The sequence below is a fragment of the Vespa mandarinia genome, chromosome 9 (genome assembly GCF_050613455.1).
Source record: "Vespa mandarinia isolate Hongniang chromosome 9, ASM5061345v1, whole genome shotgun sequence".
NCBI lineage: Eukaryota > Metazoa > Arthropoda > Insecta > Hymenoptera > Vespidae > Vespa > Vespa mandarinia.
Genome location: NC_140818.1, coordinates 7473658 through 7500000, shown reverse-complemented (window position 1 = coordinate 7500000; position 26343 = coordinate 7473658). Strand labels below are relative to the sequence as shown.

The window sequence follows — 26343 nt, the reverse complement described above, 5'->3', positions numbered from 1 at the left end:
ATACTCGTCGGCAATTAGTCAAAGAGATTGCTTTTTTTCGCGCTTCGCTTTAATAAGCGCGAATCGAGCGGCCGGATTGCCGGTACTTTTCCAACGACCACAGCAGACTCTCGATACTCTCTCGTTGCGCTAAACGGTAATTAGAATGTAATGGTAGATTTCCTAAGGATTTTCTTGTTTCTTTTTTTTTTGTTTTTGCTCTTTTTTTTTTTTTTTCTTTCTTTCTTTCTTTTCCTCTGTTACGTTCTTCTTTTTCTATTTTTACTTTATTTTTCTTCTCGACGATTGTTTTACATGCGAATCTGATTTGTTTCCTTCTCGTTCAATTATTACGTACTATATCGTTATCGTCAAGTATTTTATCATTTTCTAAATGATTTAATAATATTCTCATTTGTTAATAAGTTTTTTAATGAAAATGAATCATTTGTATTATTATATCGTATTTTGTTTGTCTAGTAAATTTCATTGAGGAAAGTTGAAAAGACGTAGAAAGAGAAAGAGAGAGAGAGAGAGAGAGAGAGAGAGAGAACAAGTAAAATAAGGATAGACAGAGAAAGAATGAAAGAGAGAGAGAGAGAGAGAGAGAGAGAGAATCGTGATAGTGTAAGCAAATCTAACAAAGGAAGTTTCTTCTGAAAACGTCCGTGCTTTACGGCGAGCGACGGTAATTTCACGGAGCTGCAGTTTTATCACGTAGCTCCGAATGGAGCAGCAACGGTGCAACAATTTTTGTACTGAGATGTTACGTTTATACGTACTTGTCTCTCGGCAAAACAATAGAAGAAATGGCAGGGAAGGTAAATCGATGTGAACGTTATATTTATCCGTTCCTTTTTTTTTTTTAATTAAAAAAAGAAAAAGGAGACAAAAGAAGAAGAAAAGAAAAAGAGAGAGAGAGAGAGAGAGAGAGAGAGCGGGAGAGTTAGAGAGAAGATATAAAAAAAAAGATGTGTTAACGAAAGTAGACTTGATTATCCTATATTTGATTTTTTTTTCCTTTTTTTTTTGTTTTCTATTTATTTATTTATTTTCTTTTGTTTTTTATTTATTTTTTTTTTTTTGTTTTTTTTTTAGAAAAGGTCTCGAACATCGTCTTAGAAAACAACATCACGTTTGGTATATCGAGCGATTAATTGGAAGAGATGAACTCCTCATGGGGACCCTTTTCGTGGGACTGTGGACAAGCTCACGTGGATGATCACGAAAAGGGGAGATCTGTAATGTTCTCGAGGACGCTTAAGGAACGGACAGGGTAAAGAATAGAAGAGAGGAAAAAGAAAGAGAGAAAGAGAGAGAGAGAGAGAGAGAAAGAGAGAGAGAAAGAATGAGAGAACTGAAGGATGTTGACGTAAAGCGTTACGCAGATGGTCGTCGGCCGGTTGTCTCGGTCTCTTGAACGAGCCTACACGACAGAGAAAACAGAAGTGTGCAGCCTCAGAAGCTCTTGCGATGACGTCGAGGGTTGACTAAAGTTAGTCTCTACTCGACGTATCGTGCGCACGCTGCAGGAAACGTACAAACACGTTGTACCGTGCGTAACCCATCGTCACGTCTCTTTTGCATCTTCCTCCTCTCTTCTCTTCTCTTTCTATATCAGCAAGTGCGTCTAAAGAGAAGAGAAGAGAAAAGAGAGGGTGAGAGAGAGAGAGAGAGAGAGAGAGAAAGAGATATCTCGAGTAGCTGCCAGGTCTACGTCTGAATTCCCCTTGGTCTCCCTTCTTCCCTTCTCCTCAGTGGCTTCTATTGTTTAGCTATTCCGATGAGCCAGTGCATTTCAAATGCACTCGAGCGAGCCATTATATCAGAGAATACAAGCACTTCCTTTCGCAAACCGAGCGTGCACGCTCGCTAGAGCCACGCACGCGATGATGCACTTTCGTTTTTCTTTTTCTTCCTTTTTTCTTTTTTCTCTATCCTTTTCTTATTCCATTCATATTCTTTTCCCTCTTCGACTTTTGATTTTTCAATCCGTCGAACATTTCCTCCGTCCAATTTTCTTATCCAATCACCTTCCGACATTTTCTAAGATTTCTTTCTTCCTTATCTCCTTTTTATTCTTCTTTATTTTTCCCCTTGTCCTTTTTTTTTTTCTTTTTTTTTTTTCTTTTTCTTTTTTACGAAGATTTCAAAGAAAAGCAAGTTTTTTGTGCTCCTTTTTGTTTTGTTTTGTTTTTTTTTTGTTTTTTTCAAATCCATTTTCTTCAAGTCTTTGAGCAAAGAACAGTTTCAAGTTAAATCGCCGCAAACAGGATAAATTAATATTCATTTCTATTTGCTCGATAAACCGTGTTAGAAAAGAGCAGTATGAAAAGCTCGAAGGAAAGAGAAAGAAAGAGAGAGAGAGAGAGAGAGAGAGAGAGGTAATGCGTCAAATGCGAAGATGGCGCACGTCCGACTTTGCGTTTAGATGAAATTACTTTTATGCCACAAAGAAAAACAGACTTCTCTTATCTTTCTTTATTCTTCTCATCGTTTCGAGGGAAACAACAAATTCAATTTTTTACTTGTATACCATTTGTTTTCTCCTCGCTAAGAAATTATTACGGAGATCGGAAGATGTAGGTCATAAGGTATAGTCGAGTGAAAAAAGTTTAGAGAGAAAAAAAAAGGGAAGTAAAAAGAAAAGAAAAGACAAAGAAAGAGAGAGAGAGAGAGAGAGAGAGAGAGAGCTCGGACTTTGTGAAGTCTCACGAGAGAAGAATGACAGAACGAGGATACCTTGCCGTCGTTGTTGTCGTCGTCGTCGTCGTCGTTGTCGCAACGACGTTAAGATCCCGGTTGCTTTTCTCCTTGGAGAAAACAATCACTTTAAAGATTAGGTAGAATACAGCCCTCACGAATTTAATATAACATAGTGCGCTGTAATACGACGATGCGTAGCACGTTGAAAGCTATGTTTCAACAGGGTATAGCATGTATACGCGTTGACAGTTGCTCGTAAACCACTTCTAAGCATAAACGCAATACCGTAGAGATAGGTAGGTTATACATATATATGTATAATGAATGTAGAAAAATATCAAAGATAGTATTTTCCAACTAGTTTTACAATCTGACGAATATATCTGACGAATATAAGAGAAACGAAATGTTTTTGCGAGATATGAGAAATTTTTTTTTTATTCCTTCTTAAATCGAACATTATTTATATTATTGTAAAAGGGAATAATTTAGTTCGAGTATATAATTTTTCCTTGTTAAACGCGAAAGTATAAAGTTTAATATATTTTATCTGGGAAAATTTAAATAGCATCATATGGTTGATGTTGATGATGGTGGTGGTGGTGTAAGAGGTAGGTTATTGCTTTGCATATTAACTCACCTTTTTCGGTGTCGATGGTCCTCCCATCCTCCCCCTCCCACCCCTCGTCTTCTACAAACTCGCATCTATCCGGCCGATTAAATTTTCAATATCATCCGTCACATTGCTTAGGGATGAGGAGAGTTAGTAGAAGAGCCGAGAAGGAGGAGGAGGAGGAGGAGGAGGAGATAGAGGTGGAGTAGGAGTAATAGTGGGAGTGGAAGGTAATCGTTTATCGATAATTCATCGATGTCGCTTCCTTGGTTAACGTTTCTGAACGTTTCTAGAAACGTTAACGAATACAATGTAATATTGGTTTGAGTTATACTCATTGAAATTGTCCTGTTAGCAATTCGTCGCACGTTCTCGATGCTGCATTCTCTGTAATTCGTTCGGCGAAGATAGGCAAAGTCAAACCAGACCAGACCAGACCAGACCAGACCAGACCAGGTTAGGCCAGACCAAAACAGGCCAGTCAGGCTAGCCAACCAGTCTAGACGAAGCCAGACCAGGCCAGATGGATAATGCTAGCTGGAATGCCGAATACATCCGAGTGGCCTGGCATTCCTACTTAAATCAACATAACTCGGGTGATGAATGGTTAACAGGATTCGCTGATAGCGGACACAGGGATGGAGAAAGGTGTAGAGTTTAGCTAGTGGGGATCGAAGAGGAAGGAAGGGCGAAACGCAATGCGCTCCATTTATGGAACCTATTACCGGCGAATTTCAGCGTTAAATGTGTGATTTATGGCCACCCGTATTATCTTCGTTCACGTCCCGTGTCGGTACGATACAGTCCATGGCTGTAGAACGGCGGCGTTCTAGAAAATTACTTGAAAATTACTCGGGACCTAGGGACGAAAAAAATTTAACGTGATGTTGCCACTGCTCTTGCTGACTCGTTGGGTCGCTTAAATACGCTTTTTAAATTTTTTAATCACGTTCCTTCGGGAGTACCGTGGGAGTATGAGGGGGAAGTGGGGTGAGACTGTGGCCATCGCTAATGAATGGATACAGGCTAAGTGATAAAACCGTTTTCTGGCTCGTTATGTTCCTACCGTTGCGCGATAAATACGTTTATGGGGTTGCCGGTTGATGGGCTTGTTGGGAAAGTGGTAGAATGTGGATTATCGTCGAAATATTCAAGGAATTCAGTGTAGAATCGAATCGGATTGTAAAGCATTGAGATTCTTGTCTGGATGATCGATCGGCACTGGTATTATAATCGATCGAAAATACATTTATTAAATTGATTATTTTGATTATTCCTTTTATTTCTTTTTTTCTTTTTTCAATTAAAATTTATAGATATTAAAATTGATATAATAATAATAATAATAATAATAATATCATAATGCTTTCTAAATGTCTTTATATTTATTTCTCAAATGTATTAGTGATTCGAATTTCACGATATTATGTTCTAATCTTGTTCCGTTTTGTTTGTTGCAGGTTGTAACGCCTCATACGAGATGCAAGGACCGAGTTTTGTGTCGGAACCACCATCTCGCGTCGAGTTCACTAATGTGAACGGTGGTAGAGTGGACTGCACTGTCAGAGGGAATCCAGCACCTACTGTGGATTGGTTGGCCGCGGATGGAGGCAGTATAACGAACATACCAGGCATCCGACACGTCCTTGGGAATGGGACGATTCACTTTCCGGGATTCGAGGCCGAAGCTTTCCGACAGGACGTCCATTGGGCCATTTATAAGTGCTCAGCCGCGAACAGCGTCGGCGCCGTCGTCAGCAGAGACGTCACTGTCAGAGCAGGCATGCCAACCGTGAAACTTCTTCTTCGTTACCCCCGCGTTATCCAAACGTTAGCCAGACCGTTTCTCTCTCTCTCCGCAAAGCATTTCCAAGCATAATTTCCCCCTTTTTTCTTTTTTCCTTTTTTCCTCTGTTTTCCTTTCTTTTTCATTCCACCTCGATTCATCCGCGTTGAGAGAAATTTTTTATTTTCTTTTTCTTTTTTTTTTTTTGGCAAATGCAAATTATTTTTACACTATTATTAATGCACCAGCTACGAGATAGAAAAAAAGGAATTAAAAGAAGAAGAAAAAAAAAAGAAAACGAACAAATAAAAAAAAGAGAAAAAGAGGAAACAGTTACAATTCGTTTTGAACGTTTACCAATAGGATCGTATTTTGTTCGAGCGTATCTCACCACACGTTGTCAGACTACTTAACTATCTGACGATAAAATATCTACGTTAAGTAGAACGGGTCAATGTTTCGTACGACTGACGGCTACGTGTCATATCTCATCAGCCAATGTGTATGAGGGAAAGATATATATACATATATAGACAGACAAAGAAAGATACAGATAGAAAAAAAAATACACGTAGGGATGTTTATTTTTTTTTTCCCGACGTCCGACACGGTTCTCTTTACTTCGTTATTACGTTTTATCAAGATAGCGAAACTCGGCAACGAATTAAATCGTTTCTCTCTGTGTTAATCGTCCTGTTCAAACTTATCCTCCCCTCAAAATATTTGGCCTCAAGCCATCGATCTTTGGATCCGCGCCGACTCGAAAGCATTCCGTTTATCGAAACGGGAAAAAAAATACTCTTCTTTTCTTTACCAGTAACGTATATTTTCTGATTGATGGAGGCCTCGACCGTGATATGGAAATATTTATCTATATCACGTATCATTCTCGACTCGATGAAAGATGCATCTGGGCGATGTTAGGTACATAGGTAGATAAGTATATATACATATATATATATATATATACACAAATGTTATATATTGTATATAAGGAGTGCGCGATCAAGTTCGTTCTATCTCGAGTCTGAAACATGAATTTATTTGTCGTAAAGTAGTTGAAGAATTTCTGTCGCGATATCAAATCGTGTCGAAGGAGTATATTTGACTGAAAAGACGGAATATCGTGAATTAGATTATCGACATGTACTTTGTCTTTCTCGTTGATTCGAAAAAAAGAGAAAGAGACGAAGAGAAAGAGAGAGAGAGAGAAAGAGAGAGAGAGAGAGAGAGAGACGAAATTCTAATAAAGACCTTAATAGATTTTTACAATCAAATCGAATTAAACGATCGAATCGTTATTTCTTCGTATATTACTCTTTAATTTATATATCTAACTCGAATAAATCCATCCATATGCAACTAAATTTGACTAGATTTATTCCTAATATCGATTAAATCGAAGGACATCAATTTACTTTTAAAGTAGCCGATCCTAAATCGTAAAGAATGCGAAAGCTTTCGCAAGATTCGATTCGTTTTTATATTTTTATCGATGGAGTGTACCAAAAGGACGACATAAGAAAAGAGATAGATAGATAGATAGATAGTAGATAGATAAATAGAGAGAGAGAGAGAGAGAGAGAGAGAGAATTCTTCGTGATCGCTTCCTTACGTCCGATTGGCCAATCCGGATAGAAACACACAGACACGGTGGGCGAATTCAGTAAGGAGGAAAAGGGTAGTAAGAGGTAGAAGGGTAGTTTCCAAAAGGGATGGGAAAGGAAAGGAAAGGAAAGGGATGGAGATACGAAAAGTGGAAGTACGGCGGTGCGATAAATGGAGCAAAAGGGGGTCGCGAGACGCCTTAAAAATAGAGCTTCCGCCGGGTCAACGAACCGGAAGATATCTTATCGACCTAATACGCCCGTAAATCATCGTCGCGTGAACGCAGCCCATACCTTTTCAGATTCATGCTGAGGATATCTCTGCCGCGTCAGCTCTCTCTCTCTCTCTCTTTCTCTCTTTATGTCTTTCTCTCTCTCTTTCTCTCTCCTGTCTTCCTTTCTACTCCTTCCTACTTCACCTCCAACTCCTCCTTCTCCTCCTCCTCCTCTTCCTCCTCCTCCCTCTGCGCCTTCTTGGAGAAAACTCTTCCGACCGGATACGCCGTATTCCTCGAAGCAAAATGGATATGATTACGTGCTCGCGCATGCCCAGATATATCTTTTGTAGTATAACGTGTATTCGGGATAGTGACTAGCTAGGGAAGAGAGGAGAGATTGGAATCGAGTAACGCAACAATGGAACAACGTTTCCGCTTTCGTACGTTCTCTGAGACATCCAGCATCCTCCTTCTGTCAAGAGTAATCTCGATTCTCAACCGAAAACATCTATGTATGTATGTATGTATGTATGTATGTATGTATGTATGTATGTATGTATATGTATGTACCTACGTTTCATATCCATCCCGTTCTACTTGGACGTGTCTCTAGCTTGGACACGTGTTTCTATATACATACATACATATATATATATATATATATATATATATATATATATATATATACACATATCACACATATCCTACTATCTACAAGTTTACCTATACTTACTCTCGATACGTGTCACTCTCACGAAATACGTGACATATGTTACTTTCTGTTTACGTAGTAGAACTTCCAACACATATAGATATTTCTATGTTGTACGTTCTATGTTTACTTAGGTACGTGCAATCGTCAAAAGAGCCCGCTCCAAACGTTACTTTCCACCTTTACTATGTACCACTTTGAATTTTGCACAAGTTAAAGGTAGTGTCTGTATTCGAGTGAAAGGTCAAACGTCGTCGTCGTCGTCGTCTTCGTCGTTGTAATCGTCTTCGTAGTCGTCGTCGTCCTTGTCGACTTTTCGAGTGCCACGAATTTATAAGACACAAGCCGATGTTCGTTTCTTTCTCAAGAATAAACGGAACCAGTACTACTTATGTCTTCTTCGTGAAAGATTTAGCCCGGTTAAAGTTGTCTCACTTTGTTCATTTTAAACGTTCCTTCAAGATTATTACTCATACCTTTCGTAATACCACGAGTGGTAAACTCTTCTTTCTATTTAAGTTAACGAATAATTAATGATCTTCGTTAAATTAACGATTTGTACGGTGAGAATGAAATTTTCTTTTTGTGACTTTTGCTAGAATTCAATACGTTTTTCAATACGTTTACTTGCTCACGATTTATTTTTCCTTTCTTTTTTTTTTTGTTTTGTTTTTTTTTCCTAAGGAAGGAAATTGAAATTCAATCTAGAACGTATTTCTCGCTATTGCCTTCTCCAACTACATCCACCTCTCTCCTCTCTACCCCACCTCACCTCCCCCCCCCTCCCCTTTTCTCTTCCCGTTCCGTCTCCTCTCTTTCCCGCAATACGTCAAAGTTAATTACAATTTAAGTCATCGGAGAAAGGAGAAAGCCATTACGTTGCAGGGTCGTTACGTAATTCACCCTCTCTTCCATGAATTACGATAAATTTACGCAACGGTTGTATGTCGAGCATGAAATGCGGTCAACCGTGGGAGTCAAAGACGTCTGTGTTCGCATTGAGGGAAAAAAAAGAAAAAGAAAGAAAAAAAGAAAGTTAATTAAGGTTCTATCCCTCGAATGAAGACGAAATTACGCTGCGGGCTAAGAAAAGTGCCTTAGTTACTTTGGTAAAAGAGAAAGAAGAATTTCAACGGGAAAAGAGAAATGAAAGAAGGGATGGATGATAGGAACATCGACAATTTATAAATAAATTAAATCATTCGGTTTCCTTTCCTTTTTTTCTTTTTTTTTTTTTCCTTCCTCCTTCCTTCCTCTTTTTCCTTTTTCTTTTCTCAATAACAATTTTCATGAAACATCGAGCATGAACGATTTATCTCCTAGGATCCATTGGTTTTGTCTCTCTTCTTAAATGCGAAAGTAAAAAAAAAAAAAAAGGGGGGAAGAAAAAAGAAAAATATAGAAAAGAAAGAAAGGAAGAAAGAAGGAAAGATAAAAAAAGTCTTGAAGAAGAAGAAGAACACTGATGAATGTAGAGACTTTATGGGGGATAGGGGGCGAGGGAAAGGGGGAGGGGGAAGCGAAGGATTAAGTGAGAGCGAGAAAGACGGTGAAGGTCGACGAACGAGATATACTATTTAAGACAAGCGTCGACTGAAAGTTACTCACTCGACGCTACACTCCGTAGGAAATGAGGAAGTTTAACGACCATGGGAGGACATTTATATAATAAAAAGCTCACGGAACTCTGCAATATTTACTTTTACGGCGTCGCAGTATCACGCTCAAGAGTTTCCATGGATAACGTTCAAATTCCTACCTTTTTCCTCAAATAACATCCTCCACTCGTTTTCCTAAAACTTCGTTCTATTCGTTCGTTTGTATTTAGGCTGAGTTTTTCTTTTATTTTCTTCTTCTTTTTTTTTTTTTTTTTTTTTTTCTATTTTTTTTCTTTTCCGCAGCCTCTGCCGCTATTTCAAGGACGTTTCGCAAAACACCGAATTTCACGTTCGTTTCGAATGGACCAAATGTACATCCTACAATATATCGTGTTACGTAGCTTCGGGCGAGATATTCGAAACAATTTTTTCTCCTTTACAAATCGAACGGTTTCATATCGGTAGATAGAAAATGTGTGTTCAAGAGAAACGAAAAGTGAAACTTTTAATATTGCTGATTCTTTACCAATTTCGAGAGAGAGAGATAGAGAGAGTGCACATTTTTTTGTTATATATATATATATATCTTTCTTATATTGAATTCGATGAATCCAAAGTGATACGTGAAATTTATCGTTCATGTTCATTTGAAAAAAAATTTAGTAATACAATGTACTTTAAATAATTAATGATCTATGTTAATGGACGTATTTACGAATGAATTTCGTTGTATCGAATGGTAATTTTTTAAAGACAATAATATTGATACTTGAAATAGATCATTTCGTTAATATAATTAATTCGAATGAAATGTAACGATGGAAGTGGTATTAAAATGAAAAGATTTTTATTGAAAATCCTGTCGAGAATCGTTTAGAAGACTCCATATCGATTTTGCACGTTGAAAAATTGGGTCGTTTTCCTCGACAGCAGAGATTACATCTCGGGGAAGAAAGTTTCATCTTTTCCAGATTCGATTGTCTGGAAGCGTGATTGGAAGGAGATTAAATATTCCGTTGCAGTAGTAATTTAAATTACCTACAGAGGAAAATTCGTTTCATCCTTGAAACGAGGCGTGTTCTATTCTCTATCGAAAATTATGTAATTATATAAAAGTATATATATATATATATATATATATATATATATATATGTAATTACAATAACGGCTATTATCAAATAATAGATTAATCAATTTTACATCATTTAAATCGGAATATTTCAAAATAATAGTAAAATACAAAAACGATTTAACCGCTTATCGTGAAGAATACGTGCGCCATTATTCGTTGCAGTAAAAAGAAAAAAGAAAAACAAAAAAAATAAAGAATGAAAAAGAAACAAAAGAAAAGGAAAAAAGGAAAAGAAAGAAAGAGGACAAATGAAATGGGCATGTCTCTTTTGCTCTCATGTAAAATCGTTGTGACGATGAGGAGGAGAAGGAGGACAACGACGACGACGACGACGACGACGACGACGACGACGACGACGACAAGAAAGATCGGCTTGCAAGTTACGTATGCACGCGCGCATTACGATGCGAAACTGCAAACGACAGCGTCGTCGAACGTTACGAGACAATTTTTCTGACTCGGTTAACGCCTCACGTCCGTATTCTCTAAGCTATCTTATTCCTATTCTCTGTTGGCGCATAATGTATCTATTTTTTTTCTCTCTCTCTCTCTCTCTCTTTTCTTTTTTCTCCGTTTTTCTTTACTTTTTTCACGTTTTCCATTAAGAAAACTAATGGCCGTATTATTTTCTCTCGCACCTATGCATACGCATTGGCACGAATTAAATGAAAAAAATTTTCATACGACGTTCCTTCGAAAAGAAATATTTTTTATAACGATGTGAAATATATAAATTTTTGTTAATTTTCCAAGGTTATCCTTCAAGAGTTCGTTTATCACGCACGACGAAATGGATGAATCTACGCGTATAATGTATAAAAGCGCATGGTAGTTTATACGAAGATGAGAGGAGAGACGACGAGCTCACTTCTCTTTTCGTCCCTTTCTCATCCCCTACCATTCCCAATTCCCATCCTACCCTTTCCATTTTTACACTCTTCTTCTTTTCATCGTCGCATTCTCGAGTTTCCTCTCCACTCGTTTTGCGGCCGTTCTTTCAAATATAACAGCGCTAATGAAAATGGAAATGCAATTGCAACGTCCGTATATCTCGGCATATATATATATATATATATAAAATATATATAGTATATATACATATATATTATATATATACAATATATTTATGTATATATGCAAAATAAAAACCGTTTCTCGAGAAGTTTTCTCTCGTCTCGTAAATTTGACTTGTCGAAAAAAAAGGGATAGAATGAAGGGAAGTTGGAAGGGGGAGGGAGAGAGAGAGAGAGAGAGAGAGAGAGAGAGAGAGAAATAAAAGAAAAAGAAATCTGAGGAGAAAAGGAAGGAACGAAGTCTTGCCAACGCACGAAATTTCTCTGCTTTTGCCAGGATGCTCGTGGATGGGATATTGTAGCAGGATGAGAGTCGAAAACTGAGAAAGAGGAAGGGAGAAAGATGTAGAGAAAGAGAGAGATGGATGGATAGATAGATAGATAGATAGACTAACAGAGAAAGAGAGAAAGAGAGAGAGAGAGAGAAAGAGAAAGAGAAGGATGGTTTCGGCCGGGAGGCCTTCGTCTCTCTACGCGCGTTTCATGGTTTGTAAATATTACCTGCCACGAGACGTCTGCCGAGTTCATGCTCAGCTTGGTTGCCGCATAACCGAGAGCCGTCGCTTGCGATACGGAAAGAGCTAGGAGGCGGGATGAAAGAGAAGAGAAGAGAAGAGAAGAGAAGGGAAGAGAAGGGAAGGGAAGGGAAGGAGTAAGAGGAGAAATAGGAGGAAGAGGTGAAGAGGAAGGAGGTGGAAGAGATGGAGGAAAAGGCATAGAGAGGAAAGAAGAGAGAAGCAGAGGCAAACTCACCGAGTTTTTACCCCATTCTAGAGTCTGAGTGCCTCGCTCTGCTGACTCTCGAAACGGGCTGCAGAGCCAACCCTTACACGCTACCACACACTTTGCCCTCCACCCCTTTCTACCCCCTTTTCTCTCTCTCTCTTTCTCTCTCTCTCTTTCTTTCTCTCTCAGACTTTCGTACCTCTCTCTTTCTCTCAACCAGTTCTCCTTTAGCTTTTCGTATTTCTCTCCTTTCTACATCTCTTTCTTTCTTTCTCTCTCCCTCTCTCCCTCTCTCTCTCTCTCTCTCTCTCTCTGTCTTTTTCTCTCTCTTGATACAAAGACAAACTTGCAACGACCACATGCATTTACAACACACAAGTTTCCTACACGTTCTTATTCCAATCTCCTTTTCACTCTCTCTCTCTCTCTCTCTCTCTCTCTCTCTCTCTCTCTCTCTCTCTTTATTTCTCTCTCTCTCTCTCTTCCTTTCTCTCTTTCTCTTCTTACCAACCTTTCAACCAAGACCATCAACTTACGTGAACTGTCAGCTCAGGGGCGGATTCGAACACCGTCGAGATTTTCGATAAGATAGGGCCAACCTTTCCGAATTTTCTACCTTCTATCTATCTATTTTTCTAAGACGAGTTTACTTCGAACCTATCGAAAATTCGTGCCCGTTGTTCCCCTTTGTTATATCGATATACGATTCTATCAAATTACCCTTTTCAAGATTGTACTTTTTAAACGAATCCATTTCATGATCCTTTAATGTTTCATAAATGTACGGTTTTTTTTTTTTTTTTTTTTTTTTAGATAACTAGGTAAGGTATCGTTTCTTATCCATCGTTTCATCATTCCTTAGATCCAAAAACGAAAGAACTCCAATCTCTTTCATTCAGTTATTAAGAGTATCTTTTAGTATCTTTTCATTTCTCTCTCTCTCTCTCTCTCTCTCTCTCTTTTTCTTGACTCTTCTTTAAAGTAAATCCATCCGTTCTTTGGATATACCATCAGATAATAACTAAAAAGCATCGACCTTCACACATACCATTTCATCTTCACTTATTTTCTTTTGAAATTTTTTAATTACGAGAACCACGTTTTCAGTTTTTCTTTCTTTTTCTTTTTTTTTTTTTTTTTTTTTTTACATCTTCCGTTTCTTTCACACTTCATATACCCTTTTACTACTTTTGTTTATTATTATCCGAGCTTTCAACCAAGGCGTCAAGTTGATTCTGTCGAAGCAATGTATTCTACAGGACACCAAAGAGAATGCTGTATTCGTCGTAGTCGTAGTCGTCGTCGTCGTCGTCGTCGTCGTCGTCGGACGGATTTAATCCGTGCTATCCATGTTCTCCGTTTTGCCTTACACCCTTGCCACCACTTAACAACTTTTTTTTCCCCTGTCTCTTTCGTTCATTTTTTTTTTTCTTCTCGGCCATGCCCTTATTGCAACGTGCCACGGAGACCATTAACTCGCGTTCCTTGCCCTCAGGGACGTACTGGAATGTCGCGAAAATCACGCGTTCGATATTTCTTGATTATTTTTATTTCATTAATTTGATCTTTCTTTTTTTTCTTTCCTTCCTTTTTTTCTTTCATCCCCCCCCTCTTTTTATACTATTTTTTTTCTTTCTTTCTCTTTTATTTTCGTTTGAAATATATATATATATATATATATATATATATATATATATATACATATATAACGTTATCAAGGATATTATTTATTCGCATTATTATTATTATTATTATTATTATTATTATTATTATTATTATTATTATTATTATTATTATTCGCTTATCATTTTTATCTCATACATAAATTTTTCTTTTTCATATTAATTATACGCATTTACATTACATGTAAATATGCATGTATTTATTCTCTCGTTTCTGTGTTCGTTATAAATTGAAATTTTTTTTTGTATTAATTCTTTTTAAATATTTAATAAAAGTTTTGCGTTAAGATAAGAATGAAATCTCTCACGTTACTAAAAATTTAAGATTCTTCTCGATACGAACGTTCGGCCTTTAATGAGCTTATTCTCCACGGACGTTTCACGTACTACAATTTCCGAACTTTCTTCTACTATTTCTTTCTCAACTATTTTTCCATTAGCTTCATCCAAGTTCCTAAGAATCAAAGCAAGATGACGAGCTCTCTTGTTCTCCTAGCAAAGTTTTTTTTTTTCGGAGGAAATACGGCGAGGTCGTTTATTGTGTCGAAACCGAACATACGAATTCCCAAATCGAGAATCGTTTGGTAAATTTAACGTGTTTCCAATGTACCTAACGGGGTCATGGATATACACATAAGCGCGCGCACACACACACACACAAACATACATACACATGCGTTTACGTATTTTCTTTTTAAAAAGAATAGTTCTTTTTAATAAAAGCAAATCAAGTTTTATTGTATGTTATTGTTAATTTTGTCACGTCGGTATGGTGTATCGTAAAATTCATTAAACAGAAATAAATTTCGATCGATCGTTTCGAACGAAGTTCCGAACATTGACCAATTTCACGTTTCAGAATAAAGTAGTATTATCGATTCTACGAAATAATTTATCTGTTCGGTACGACTAAAATTGGAACTTTTCGATCCGAAAGTCAAACGACGCTTCTGTTGAGCTCGTATTTTACTTTGAAACTTCATTACATCGGACTCGTTTACCTCCCGTCTTGTGTAAATAAGACAGTGAAATATTCAGCAATATTATATATATATATATATATATGTATTATATAATATTACAGTCATATAATATATTCCGTCAGCTAAAATATTATGTATCGTGTATTTTATGTAAAAAGAATTTCAAATGCGGAAAGAAAAAGAGAGAGAGAGAGAGAGAGAGAGAGAGAGAGAGAGAGAAAGAGAGAGATTTCGTTTTAGAAAATTTATTTATTTTTCTCAAGCCTTGTCAGTTTTCATAGATATTTCTTTGATTCGTAAACGAATCGTACGTTTCATATGTTTCCAGTGGTGAACCAACCTTACGATCCCGAAGTCCAAAGTCCTGGCGGTTTTCTCGGCAACAATGTACTTATGCGTTGTAACGTGCCAAGTTTTGTAAGAGATCACGTCACTGTAACGTCGTGGTTTCAAGAACCAGCTTTCAATATTTATCCTACTCCGATGAGTGGTAAGTAGATTCATATTATTTTAATTATATATTAAATATGAATACATATGTGTATATATGTATGCATGTATGTATGTATGTATGTATGTATGTATGTATGTACATGCATTCATATATTATTATATATTTAACAACGTAAATATAATAATTTCAAGCGACTTTTACAAGAAATTCTTAAAGATCAAGAACACTTAATTTATTAAATTCTTTTTTCTTCTTTTTCTTCTTCTTCTTCTTTTTATTATTATTATTATTATTATTATTATTATTATAATAATATTTTATTTTCTTTTTTCTTTTTCTTTTTTCGCTCTCAAATTTAAAACTTCAAATTTTCGTCATTAATCTCGAATAAGAATTTGAATTAACGAATACTTATTAATAATAAGGATAAAAGAGAAATGAGATTTTTAACAAGTAAAAAGAATTCGGAGGATGTATTAAAATATAATAAGAATCTCGTCTAGTTTCCGTGACACCTTCTATAAATCGAATCTCGCGTTAATCGCATCGATATCAAAGAAACGATTTTCACGATGCCATGTCAGAGACCAGACTTTCGTTCGCGGCGTTAAGCCACGGAGCAATTAACGATCCGGCTGCTCCGTTGATTATAAACGAGTTTGATTAAGCTATCGCAAAAGCAGTTTGACTGCTTCCGTTCGATAATATAGTTCGAGTTATCAATAACCGCGTTTACTTCGATAGCTACGATCGATAGTTTCTTAGACAAGGTTACAAGTTAAGTTTTGATATACGAAAATCAAGTTAAATATCAATTAAATAGCTTCTTTTAATTAATAATAGAAACAATTATTATATTAAAAATGTAAATGTAAATGTAAATGTAAATGTAAATGTAAATGTAATTTAAATTTGATGCAATGTAATGTAATGTAATGTAACGTAAAGTATTGTTTTTATAAACGAAGCAAAAAACAAAAAGGGAGAAAAAAAAGGAAAAAAAAGAAAGAGAAAAAGGAAAGGGAAAAGGAAAAGAGAGAGAAAAAAAATGGTGGCAATTAATTAATCGATTATATATAAAATTGAACGTCAGTATCGAAAATGGCGATGGTTGGCATCATCGTTAATTAGTTATTCGTTATCGTTATAACGTTTCACGTTTAATCTTAATTGCTATTTATTTATGTATAAAGCCGATCGTTATTGCCAATTTCAATCTCATCATTTGAGAAGGTTGTCGAGTATTGTATGATCGAAGTTTGATGTGTGTTTGTAGACGGTAAATATCACATGCTTCCGAGTGGTGAACTGATGATAATCAATATTACCCGGACGGATGCACAGATGACTTATCGTTGTAGAACGCATCATCGATTGACCCAAGAAACAGTCGTCAGTAGCAATGCTGGCCGGCCTCAATTGACTGGTGAGTAAATATATCATTCTTTTTCCCTTATCGTTCTTCCATTTCTTGAAATTTAATCCCGAAATGACAGGGACTTCACAACAAATTGATCGTAGAGAGTTATGCCAATTTTCTGATTCGTGATAAAAATTCGACCTCCTTTTTACACACACACACACACACATATATATATATATTTTTTTGTTTTTTTATTTTCCTCATATCAACGATCAAAAATAAATTTACATACATACGTATGTTTTATCTGAGAGGGAGAGAAAGAGAGAGAGAGAGAGAGAGAGAGAGAGAGAGAGAGAGATAAAACGAAAATATTATTTTTAATATAAATAAATAAATAAGTGAATAAGTAATTACGATAAATAAAATACAATTTTGAAAATAAGTTTGAGTAGTATCCTTTGGGATTAAAGAATTCATAAATATCTTTAAAGCTTTATCCATGCAAGGATGTTTAAAACTCTTTCTCTTTTGCACTTAGCGAAATCGTTCTTAATAACGAGCACGTTTCTCAGCCACGAAGTATAAGTTCATTGTTCGTGATAACCGGAGCATTACTGTAATTTATTGTAGCACTTATTACGAATTCGCAAGTTAAAGTGAGCGTACCGCGGTCTGGGCCATGCTCCGACCGTTATAATTACGAAATGCTGAATATTACCGTCGAGCTTAAGCTCGCGGTTCATTACTAACGGGTACTCTCTTTTTGTTTATTTAATGATTACTTTTACAATCTATTTCGCAAATTGCTAAATAAATAGCCATGGATTATTCCCTTTTTTTTTCTCTTCCTTCTTTCTTCTTATTTTTCTTATTTTTTCACTTTGTACAAAATATTAAATATCTTGTACAAAGAATAAATTTTATTCTATTTCCTTATATAAATAAGTATCTACGTATATTTTTATATATATTTATTTATTTATTTATTTTTTACATATTATATAAAAATATATATATATATGTGTATAATAAATATATCTACGATTTTTTATGACATCGATAAAGTAGACGCGATCTAGTTCAAATCCATCACGAATTTTCTATATTCATATAATAGAATTCTTTCTCTACGGAAGCTTGGCTATTCGAGGGTGTACCATGCGAGTATCAAAGTATTCGTACATATACATATCTTTCAAATATCACGAAACACGCATGAAGGGAGAAAACCATTCGTGTTCCTTTATCAGCAGCGTTCTTATCGAAGAAAAGAGAAATGCTGTAGTATTTCGTTCGTGAACGAAATTCTATTTTAAAAGGAAGAGTTTGAAACGAATAACAGCTTTCAAAATCGAAGACCGAAGGATGAAAGATCTTTTCTATTTCTCTCTTCTTTCCTTTTTTTCATTTTTTCTTTTTTTTTTTTTTTTTTTCTTTTGTCCTTTTCCTTTTCCTATTCCTTTTCTTTTCTTATATCGAGCGACGTTAACTCGCCAACTGTTTCGTTTATGGAAAATTTGTTCTATCGTTATTCGAAAAATGAATATGAAAAGAATGAAAATGAAAATTGCAAATAAAGAGGATGAAAAAAAAAAAAGAAAAAAAAGCAAAAAAAAAAAAAACAAAGAAAAACAAAAAATAATAATAGACAAACGTGGGAACCCTACGGCTTTTCTCCAACATTGAATTGCCGTTGAAGCCGACGGCTGAATGCGTATCGATGGGCCGGCCAATTTCAATTAAACGTTTACTTTGCTCGACAGTTCATTCGTTCGATAGTCTGCCAATTATGAGTGAGTTTTGTACATAGAATACGATCGTTGGGAATCAAGGGAGAAACGTTTCGCCGTAGGCGCCTTGTTCTCGTCATAGTACCTATTGTCTCGTTTCTATATCGTCGAGAGAGATCGAGAATCGATCTGCGAATATATATATCATTGAAATTTCCCTTTTCCTTTTATACATCTCTCCAATAAATACTTTTTCAACTCGTTATACTTGACGAATTATTCGTCCGTCGATGTTTTACCGTCAATAATTACTTTTCTTTTTTCTTTTTTTTTTTTTTTTTTTTTTTTTTTTTTTTTTTTTTATATAAATCGCACACAATTCATTTTTCTAATTAATATCGGCGAATGTATAAAGACATTTTATTAAAATTGTTTTCTCATATTTCAAAGGACAAGAAGAATTAACGAGAAGTAGTTTTACAAGAAGAAACTGTAGAAGGTAGAAGTGTAAAACTCTTCCGAAAGTAGAAGTTCAATGTGCATACGTAACATGGATACATACGTACGCCTACGTACGTTCTTTTACATATTTTTCGATATAAAAAGCACATGAGAAGATCAACAAGAAGGGAGAGAGAGAGAGAGAGAGAGAGAGAGAGAAAAGAGCGTGAAAAATAAAAGCTTCTAGGGTAAGCTTTCTCTGTTACATTCGTGATCTTACATGGCGTTACAAAGTTCCACTTGGCGTACGTTTTCTACGTCCTCTTTCTTTCTCTCTCTCTTTCTTTTTTTTTTTTTTTGCTATTTTTTATCAAACTGCATTCGCAGCAACTGCTGCAGAGAATGAAAAAGCTGGAGTATCATAACGTCGTCGTTTCGATGTCGTATGCGAGAAGCAAATATCGGTTTCGTTATTGTGCTAACGCGATGCTTCACATACCTACTATGAATTCAACGATGAATTTCTCCTGTACCATTCATTTGTTGGCCAGTGTTATATCATGTTATTCAATATTACTTGATTTAAACTGACCCATTAAATTACGCTCGATCGTTCGCAACTTTTTTTGTTCCCTTTCTTTTCTGTTGCTTTTTTTTTTCTTTTTTTTTCCTTTTTTGCTTTTTTTTTTTTTAAGGCGCCGGAAAGAGGAAGAAAAAGATACAGAAAAAAAGGACTGGGAAGAGCGGGAGGATGATTAACGGGGTGGGGGTGGGGTTTAGGGAGGAGGAGGAAGGAACGCGGAGGGAGAGAACGATTTTTTGAACGATTATTGAAATACTATGAAATGTTTAGTTTCATAAAAAGAAATGAAAAAAGAAAAAAAAGAAAAAAAAGAAAAGAAAAGAAAGAAAGAAAGAAAAGGAAGCCGGCTAGTACGAAGGGTGGGAGGGAGGGAGGGAGGGAGAGCAGAAAAAATCCCAACGACTTTGTAGAAATATTCAGTTTAACGCCATGAGAACGACGAATACGGAACGAGACTCGTAAAAGCTCACTAGCGACTGTTTATTCTCGTTGTATATAAACATGAAATTCCAATTAAAATGGAAAACGTGATGGAAAGTCACGCGTTAAGTGTGCGTGTGTGTGTGTGTGTGTATGTGTGTGTGTGAGAAAGAGGGAAGGAGAGAGAAAGAGAAAGAGAAAGAGAAAGAGAGAGAGAACATATGAGTTTCGACCTTCCGAAACGAAAGATCCTTGCTATATTGTAGCATTCTAAAACGTAATTATTCGTCACGATATTCTCATAAAATAACAGTGAAACATTAGTAAAATAATTATAAACATTGTTATTTTTAATTTCTACGTAGAAAAAAAAAAAGATCATACGTTACTTAATTATTCTCCTTAAAAAATATATATTCGCTGTACTTTATTATTTGTTATTATTATTATTATTATTATTATTATTATTATTATCAATATTATTGTTATTATTATTATTATTATTATTATTATTATTATTATTATTATTATTATCGTCATCATCATCATCATTATTATTATTATTATGTTCGTTTAAGTAATTCCAACCATTCGTTTCATTAACCATTCGTTTAAACATTCCAGCGTTTCATACAGTCTTAATAAACCGGGGTATTATCATTTATATTATATTCAGATATCGTTACTTTGTGTGTGTGTGTGTGTGTTTATATATATATATATATATATATATATATATATATATTATTGATTTAAGAATTTCCGTATTATTTCATTTGTTTTTAAAATTATTTCCTTTTGTATTCTGATACGTATGTATATCATTTGTTGTATATCGAGTTGAGTTAGATAATTTTCGAACGAATATGGGATGATTTCAATAGCCGAGATAATGAATGATACTATTATCACTTCTTCCCTTTGACATGTTCTTTGAACTTTTATTTTCAATCGATTAAATTATTCTATTTTTTTTTCTCTCTCTCTCTTTCTCTCTTTTTCTCTTTCTCTCTCCCTCTCTGTATTTTTGTTAATACATTTGTATCATTTGTTATTGATATATCTACAAGAGGAGTAATTATTTCGCATTTTATAATATTTTGTAGGACGATATCTGGCCTTTCATGGGGTATCATTTTCTTTTCTTTTCTCTTGTACATACGATACCAAGATCCCGGTATAATTTGTAATTTTCATTTTTAATTATTATCCGTGGTTTATACTTGTATTACGTTGGTCTGTCCAAATTTAAGTTGTATTTTTGCACTACCTGGCCGGTGAATTATTTTTTTTTTTCCCCCACATTTTTATTATTATTTCTATTTGTATAACTCATTGTTACTATTAGTTTAAATTCTATTTATTATATGATCCATCGTTTCTACTATTTGACGACATTTAATGGATACACATATCTCCTTTCATATCATTGCGTGTAACTGTGTATTATTATTTTTCTAAAATAACAATTGATTAGTATGCCTGTAACGTATTACGCGTAGATCTTTTAAATCTATCAATCCACTTCCATCTTTTATTTATTTTTAATTGATCTGCTTATTCAATCCATACACGAACTGTAATCTAATCGCTAATTTGGTATCTATTATTAATTCTTATTATTTTTTCGAGGCCTGTATTAGTACATTTTATTATTCCAATAGTATACGTTAGAATTGATATTGCAAAAGTATCGATCGTTTTAAATATATCACGTAAATTTCATTTGGTTTTGATTATGGAAGTTAATCAGGCTCAGATATTTGTTTTATTTCTCGGTATCTTTTTCCTTTTATTTATTTTTTATTTTTTATTTTTCTTTCTTTTTCTTTTTTTTTTTTTTTTTCGTTTTTGTTTACTCTTACGTTTTATTTGACGTCGAAATATTTATATGTTTTCCTTTTGATATAAAACCTAATGGATTTCGTTATTTAATATTTCGTCAGTATCTCTCCTTCTTTTCAGATTCCATTATTTATATAAAATATAATTATTTGCAATGCAATAATATACATTTTCATTTTCATTATACGTTTATGATACTTTCAATAATTTTTAGCAGTCGTTTATTATAATAATAATAATAATAATAATAATAATAATTATTATTATTATTATTATTGCTATTATTATTATTCCTAAAAATATAATATAGATTAAAACGTTATATATGCTTATAAACGAGCGTCAAAGCGGTTTTCGAAAGATTTAACGATCCTCCGGAAGAGGATCAACGGATCAAAAGGGAGCTTCGTTTAATTTACATCATTAATTACTAATCGAGAATCGGTTGATGCGATACGAGATCAGATTGCGAGCATAGAGCTTTTGAGAAATGTTTGAAAAGAAAACAAAAGTGAAAGAGAACAAGAGAGATAAATAGATAGATAGATTTATAGATAAATAGACAGATAGAGAGAGAGAGAGAGAGAGAGAGAAAGAGAGAGAAAGAAAGAGAGAGAGAGAGAAAGAGAGAGAGAGTAAGTAAGAAAGAGGTAATACATTTCAAGGAATATTTCAGTGTAGTCGAAGGTGGTAATAAAAAGAAGGGAGAAAAGAAGGAAAGAAGAACACAAGAAGAAGGAAGAAATAGAGAATAAGAAGAAGAAGGATAAGAAGGGAGGAAGAAGGCCCTTCACTTGAGTCGAGCTAACTAATGATGCTTCTCTTCACATGCCATAGTTACACTTGAGGCTTACGCGAAGCCTCAAACGTGCTTGCAACTACTATAGTAAGAAACTAACAGCAGACTTTGGTCTCTCTCTCTCTCTCTCTCTCTCTCTCTCTCTCTCTCTCACCCTCCATCTTCGTTATCTCAGCCTTTAGTTTCCCTATTAATTCACGACGAGGCTAGTGTCATATTTTAAGGGAACATCCGTGGCTTACTTTTTTCTTTCTTCCTTTTTTTTTTTTCTTTCTTTTTTTCTTCTTCTTGATTTTTCTTTTTTCCTTTTTTTTTTTTTTAAGTTAATTTCTTGTTCGTTCGTTTCGTCGTTGTCCTTTTATTCGTTCCTCTTCCTCATCTTTTCTCTTACTTTCTCTTCTGTATTATTTGTTTCTTTTTTTTTTTTCTTTTTTCTTTTTTCTTTTTTCTTTCATTTCTTTCACCATTACGCGAATTGTGATCCATAGGCACTTTTCGATCGGAACAACGTCACGCGCCAGTTGATAAGCCGGAACAGTTGCCGAGGAATAATTAATATCGAGAAGCTTAGTTCGAGATCCTCAGGCACGCTTTAACCGACGTTACCAATGCTGCCTGGTAATCGTACGACTAAAGTAAACGGAAGCCGTGCGAGGGTTAAATCGTGGCTTAACCGGAAATTAGGATCCAAGAGTGTACTCGATTCTAATGAAGAAAAACGTCTTCTCTTTTAATCGGTCGATAGAGATTAATCGATCGATCGACCCGTTTAATGAAAAAGAAAAAAAAAAAGAAGAAGAAGAAAAAAGAAAAGGAAGAAAAAGTTTATACGTTCCCTTGTTTTTTTTTTTTTTTTATATTTTGCCAAGACGAATTTTCTTTTTTTTCTTTTTTGTTTATTTTTTTTTTCTTTTTTTTTTTTTTTGTTTTTTTTTTCTTTCTTTGCGACAGACGGATCCCACTTTGTTAGAATATTTTTGTTCTGGATCGATATCGTTAAAAAGAAAAAAGAAAAAAAAAAAATAAAAAAGAGAATAACAATTTGTCACTTGTTCGCATTGTATAATACGTATTTTTCGTCGTAAGATTTTTCGAGCTTAATAGATTTCCTTTGAAATTCTTTTAAATCAATGATAATGTTGTTTTTAATTTTTTAAAAAATTTATCGTTCATTTTAAAGTATTCATGCATTCGTCCAGTCGTAGTTTCATAACCACCACCATCATACATCTATCATCGCTATCAGCAACATCGGTGGCTGCCAACGCGGAGATAGAAATTTATGCTAAGTACACTTACGTACTTAATAACTTAATAATGAAGTTCACGAGAAAGGAATTTGATCGTTTGCATGTTCCACGACAGCTACTATCTTTCTCTCTTTCTCTATCTCTTAGCGTCTTATTCGCACGGTCTGCCGTTTACTAAATTAAGCAAAACCTTGATCTACAGCAGTTTTCAAGAGTAACGAGCGAACTTCTCCAAGTATCTTATATTATCCGTTTCGTAAATCGAAACTTAATTGAAACGTGATATTAATTTTATCAACGGATAAATTTCTTGTATTATCTGATATTAGATTTTTTCAATATTCAATGCAAAGAGAATGAATGATTATTGATTGGTGGGTTGGTTATGATTTCGGGGTAAAAAAAATTTTGTAGGGATTTGTGCATTTCGTTTTGAATTTTCTAACGAATAAAAAATAATTCAAGAACTTTCATAACTTTGGTTAGAAATTTGCAAAGGGAAAAAATTAAGAAGTGGATAAGTCTTAACGTGGATAAATCACAATGTCAATGGAAACAAGCTAAAAGTAGAGTATTTCATTTTACGTTCCTATGTATAGAAATATCTACGCTATATACGTTCTTGAGAAGGACAGTCCGGTAACTTCGTTACGTTACTATCCAGTGCAATGAAAAAGTTATATAGGGGTACGTGCATACATGGAGACAACAATGGAATATAATAATAGAGAAAAATGTGATTCGGGAAAAATCAGGGAAAATCGCGGAAAAGGGCGAATTAAATTTTCCTAACTCTTGCGCGCTCGCTCGTACAACTTTTCGGAACTAACTTTCGGAATTTACACGCGTGTTTCATTTCATTCTGTACTTTTCTTTTTTTTTCCTCTCTCTTTCTCTCCCTCTCTCTCTCTTTCTCTCTCTCTCTTTATATATATATATATTTTTTTTTCTTTAATATTTCCCTTTTATTCGTTCGTCCTCTGTTCCTTTTTATGTCTGTCATTTTATATCATTTAAAATTCATTCATGATGTTTGAAAAATTTCTCCCAAAAAATTTTAATCCGAACGTCTTTCATTAATTATAAATCTTTCGTATAGAATAACAAAATCTCATAATTATTATTCACGAACGTAATCTGTCCCATTAAATTTCACGTTAAAAATGTAACAGAACGTTTCTCAACAATCACAGAGAATTGTCATTTATGAAATATTTATCGACTATGTTGAATATTTATGGATATATTATTAGGATTAGATAGATGCGACATATGAAAAAAATAAAAAACGTATGTGTATGTTCGGCAATTTTTTTGCTTTCGATTGACACTTTTTATTCGATATTTTTTGTTTCTCTGTTTTCTCTGTCTCTCTCTCTCTCTCTCTCTCTCTCTCTCTTTGCCTTTTTTCTTTCTTTCTTTTTCCTTTTTTTTTAAATCTTAAACCTACGGTAATACGCTTGCGCATCGATATTTTTATTAGAAAGGAATTTATAGTCGGGAGCTTAATATTCCGTTTTTATCAAAATTTCATATTTCATCGAGCCAACAGGGAAAAGATAAATGTTCAGTATAAGAGAGAGAGAGACAGAAAGGGAGGGAGTGAAAAAGATAGAGAGGGAAAGTATTCGCGTGTCATTTTGCACGAACGAGCACGCGTTTAATGCGAGCTCATTCGGCCGAACGTTAATTAAGTTTGCGTTAGAGATATGTACTCGTAAAAGAAAAAAAGAGAAAAAAAAAAAAAACAAGAAAAAAAGGGAAGAACAAAAAAAGAAAAAAAGAAAAACACAAAAGAAAAGAAAATTATCCACATTATATCCGTACTTTCCGTTTAAAAGATAACAAATGATCGTTGTATATTCTAAGTAAATTTTCTGCTTGAATTTCTATCTTCCCACTTTTTTTTTTGTTCTTTCCTTCTTTTTTTTCTTTTTTTTCTTCGTCGTTCGAGACAAGAAAATTATCGTTATCACCTTTCCTTTTAAGAATTCCACCAAGTGAAAATGTCATTAATGCGATTCAACATTTACGGTGAACGGGACTCACATAATTCCCCATTAAACGTTCGGGATCGATGCTCTTGCTCCATTGAAATCCACTTTCTATCTCTTTCTATCTCTCCTTCTTCCCCCACCCTCTCTCTCGCTCTCTTTTTCTTTTTTCTTTCTTTTTTTTTTCTTCCTCTACCCTTCTCTTCCTTCCTTTCTTTCTTTCCTTCCTCAGTCCATCCAGCTTTTCTTCCGGCGTGCTGGCTCCTTCCTTTCATCGGCGAGAGATCCTTTGTCCCTTTTTTTTTCTTTTTTTTTTCTTTCCCTTCTTTTTCATTCCCGAGCTATTTATGACACGCCGTGGAAAACATTTCCCGTATATCACGGAACAAACTTACATGAACTCGTCCTAAGGGAAGGAAGGAAGCTTGGTTTGGTTCAAAGGGTGAGAGAAAGGTAGATAAAAAGAAATAAAGAAAGAAAGAAAGAAAGAGAGAAAGAAAGAAAGAAATAAGAAGAAGAGGAGGAAGAGGAGGAGGAGGAGGAGGAGGAGGAGGGGGAGGGAGAGGGGAGGTGGAGTAAAGGAGGATGCAAGAGAAGACGCTGAGAAATCCTCATGTCTGCTGTATTAAAGAATATCCTCCGAAG

General features: G+C 34.9%; 1 protein-coding gene across 6 annotated transcripts in view; it reads left to right on the top strand.

Moving 5' to 3' along the window:
* LOC118440108 (cell adhesion molecule Dscam2) overlaps positions 1–26343 on the top strand; it is a 130637-nt gene that overhangs the window by 39138 nt on the left and 65156 nt on the right. For all 6 annotated transcript variants that reach the window (XM_085659240.1, XM_085659239.1, XM_085659238.1 and 3 more), the window contains exons 2-4: positions 4759–5079; positions 15145–15306; positions 16547–16696. In XM_085659240.1, coding sequence (XP_085515366.1) covers positions 4759–5079; positions 15145–15306; positions 16547–16696 — 633 coding nt within the window. The remainder of the gene's footprint in view (positions 1–4758; positions 5080–15144; positions 15307–16546; positions 16697–26343) is intronic.